Source organism: Ornithorhynchus anatinus, chromosome 1, assembly GCF_004115215.2.
Source record: "Ornithorhynchus anatinus isolate Pmale09 chromosome 1, mOrnAna1.pri.v4, whole genome shotgun sequence".
In the NCBI taxonomy this organism is placed as follows: Eukaryota; Metazoa; Chordata; class Mammalia; order Monotremata; family Ornithorhynchidae; genus Ornithorhynchus; species Ornithorhynchus anatinus.
In genome coordinates, this window is record NC_041728.1 from 3,799,325 (window position 1) to 3,801,528 (window position 2,204).

The 2,204-nt window shown below is 47.5% G+C and overlaps 1 protein-coding gene across 1 annotated transcript; it reads right to left on the minus strand.

The window, feature by feature from the left end:
• Positions 1-714: 714 nt before the first annotated feature.
• HSPB3 (heat shock protein family B (small) member 3) lies at positions 715-1,864 on the minus strand. The gene has a single exon (XM_001520988.3). The coding sequence runs from the start codon at positions 1,671-1,673 to the stop codon at positions 1,200-1,202; it is 474 nt and encodes a 157-aa protein (XP_001521038.1). The 5' UTR covers positions 1,674-1,864; the 3' UTR covers positions 715-1,199.
• Between the last annotated feature and the right edge of the window lie 340 nt (positions 1,865-2,204).

Below are 2,204 nucleotides of genomic sequence, written 5' to 3' on the forward strand. Positions count from 1 at the left end.
AATCTTCGAAACCAGCTCTTGAGGGCAATAGTTATAAGTTTAAGTTGCACAGATTTCTTGCCCCATTTGCTCTCCCGAAAAGAACGGCAGCTGATCTCGGCAAGTTGAGAGACGTTTATGACTCTAGGTGAATTTCCATTCTTGGTTGGCTGCTTCGATAGTCAAAGAGAGATAAAGATACGCCGGTCATTATTTCGGGTCCTGAAAAACCTGTGCCTATTTGTTTTCAACCTTAACTGCAAAGCAGAGACCCAAACCTCTTTTCAGGATTTGAAAAATGAATCTGGGGTTGGAAAGTAATCTATAGATGGGTTTGAATGCCAGTCAATTATTCATGTGCGTAGGCCATGAGGTTGGAAAAGCATGGCTTACGTGGCTTTCCTTACAAGAAATAATATTTTCTGCTGGAACCGGTTCTAACATTTATTCTCCCTATTTCTGAAAATGGTTTAACATTTTTATAGGGTTCAAAAAAGAAACATCCATCATGAACCAAGAACTGAAACCTGTTCCAACATTTATTCTTTACATGGGGCAGGGACTGCGTCCAGCCTGATCATCTCGTTCCTACCCCAGTCCTTAGTAGTGCTTGACACAAAGGAAGCACTTAACAAGTACCGCTATTAATTAATTAATTGAAATTCTAGACTAATCAACTACCGTTATGAAAAATTTAATTTTCATTTGTATCACTGGGAATAAAATCACTCCAAATCACTGGAAAAGCACTTTAATTTTTATGCTACTTTTTGAACACTTACTATGGACCAAACACTGTTCTAAGCGCTGGGATAGACACGAGTTAATTAGGTCGGACCCAGTCCCCGTCCCACGTGGGGCTCTCAGTTTAAATTACTCACAGTTCCATCTCAGGGATGCGGAACGTTCTCGGAAAATATCCCATCGACGTATTTAGGATTTTTTTATATGAAGCGTTCTTCCCACGCTCAAATGAAATAATCGTTACCCCGGTTTTATGCTTAAGCAGAAACAGAAAACTTGTTTCGATCCTACAATCGTTACACCAACATCTAGCCAAACGACCATCTATTTTGTACTAAAAGCAAGAGACGGAGAAAACTCAAGCATCAAGAGAGATAATCCGGGATTTCTTTAATCTGTGGGTGACCTCAGCCGACGCTGCAACGGGCGAGCTGACATTTCACCCCACCGTCCCAGCCGCGTCGAGAGACGGACCGTCATCTCGTGCTATCCGCCTCCGGCGACTTGTCCCCGGGTCCCTCTGATCCTTTGACCTCCACGACCAGAACCCCATCGTGGCAGAAGAGAGCGGAGAGATCCTTCGTCTCGACCCCATCCGGGAGTTTATACTGCCTGGTGAAGCTCCTCGAGATGAAACCGTGTTCGTCCATTCTGGGCCCGTGCTGAGCTCGGACTAGAAGCCAGCCTTCGAAAGTCTGGATGAGAACATCTTCGGGGCAGAACTGGACCACGTCCACTAAGACCTGAAAACGGGGTTTGCTCCCTTCCGGCCGTTTCTCTTCGTCTTGGGCCTCTCCCACGGGCCTTCCTGGGCCCAGGTCGACGATCTCCGGGCCGGGCAAAGCATATAAGGCGTGATCCAGTCTGCAGTCTTCCAAGCTCCGGGTGGCAAAGTGGCCCTGGTAGCGCACCGGGGTTTCTATCGGGTGCCTGATCACTGCCCGGTCCATTTCCCCCACCCCCTGCAGAAGCCTCGTGCCAAGTCGGGCTCTAGAAAAGAACTTGCCCCGCAGCCGACCACGGCGACTGCTTTGTTAGTTGAGGTCGACTTTCAGTTATAGCCCCGGCCTGGGCTTCGCTGCTTAACTGGGTCGGATTCATAGCGCGAACCACTCTCCGACTCTTTCCACGCGCTGACAATAAACGGCTATTTATAGGGAGTGTTTCTGAGTCGCCCTGACAGGCTTTCTGCATGGGGCCCGGCGCACTTGACAGATACTATTACCGTCCCGGTTGTTCTTGGGAGATTTCCGTTCGTCGTTATGAATAAATGGGCGAAAAACTTGGCAAAAGTGCTTACGTACAGATACAGAGGGTTTGTGATAGGGGGAGGGGGGAGAAATGGAAATCTCTTTATTCTGTTTGTTCTTTATGGAGGGGTCTGCTAGTTACAAACACACTCAGTTCTACCGGAAAGTGCTTTTTGCTCTATTCCTTTTGGCTAGGGGATAACTTGTTAGGGAATTAAGGAAGTTTTGCCA

What these genes read in the sequence shown, in the direction of transcription:
- HSPB3 (XM_001520988.3), bottom strand. Translation starts at nt 1,673, where the DNA reads ATGGACCGGGCAGTGATCAGGCACCCGATAGAAACCCCGGTGCGCTAC.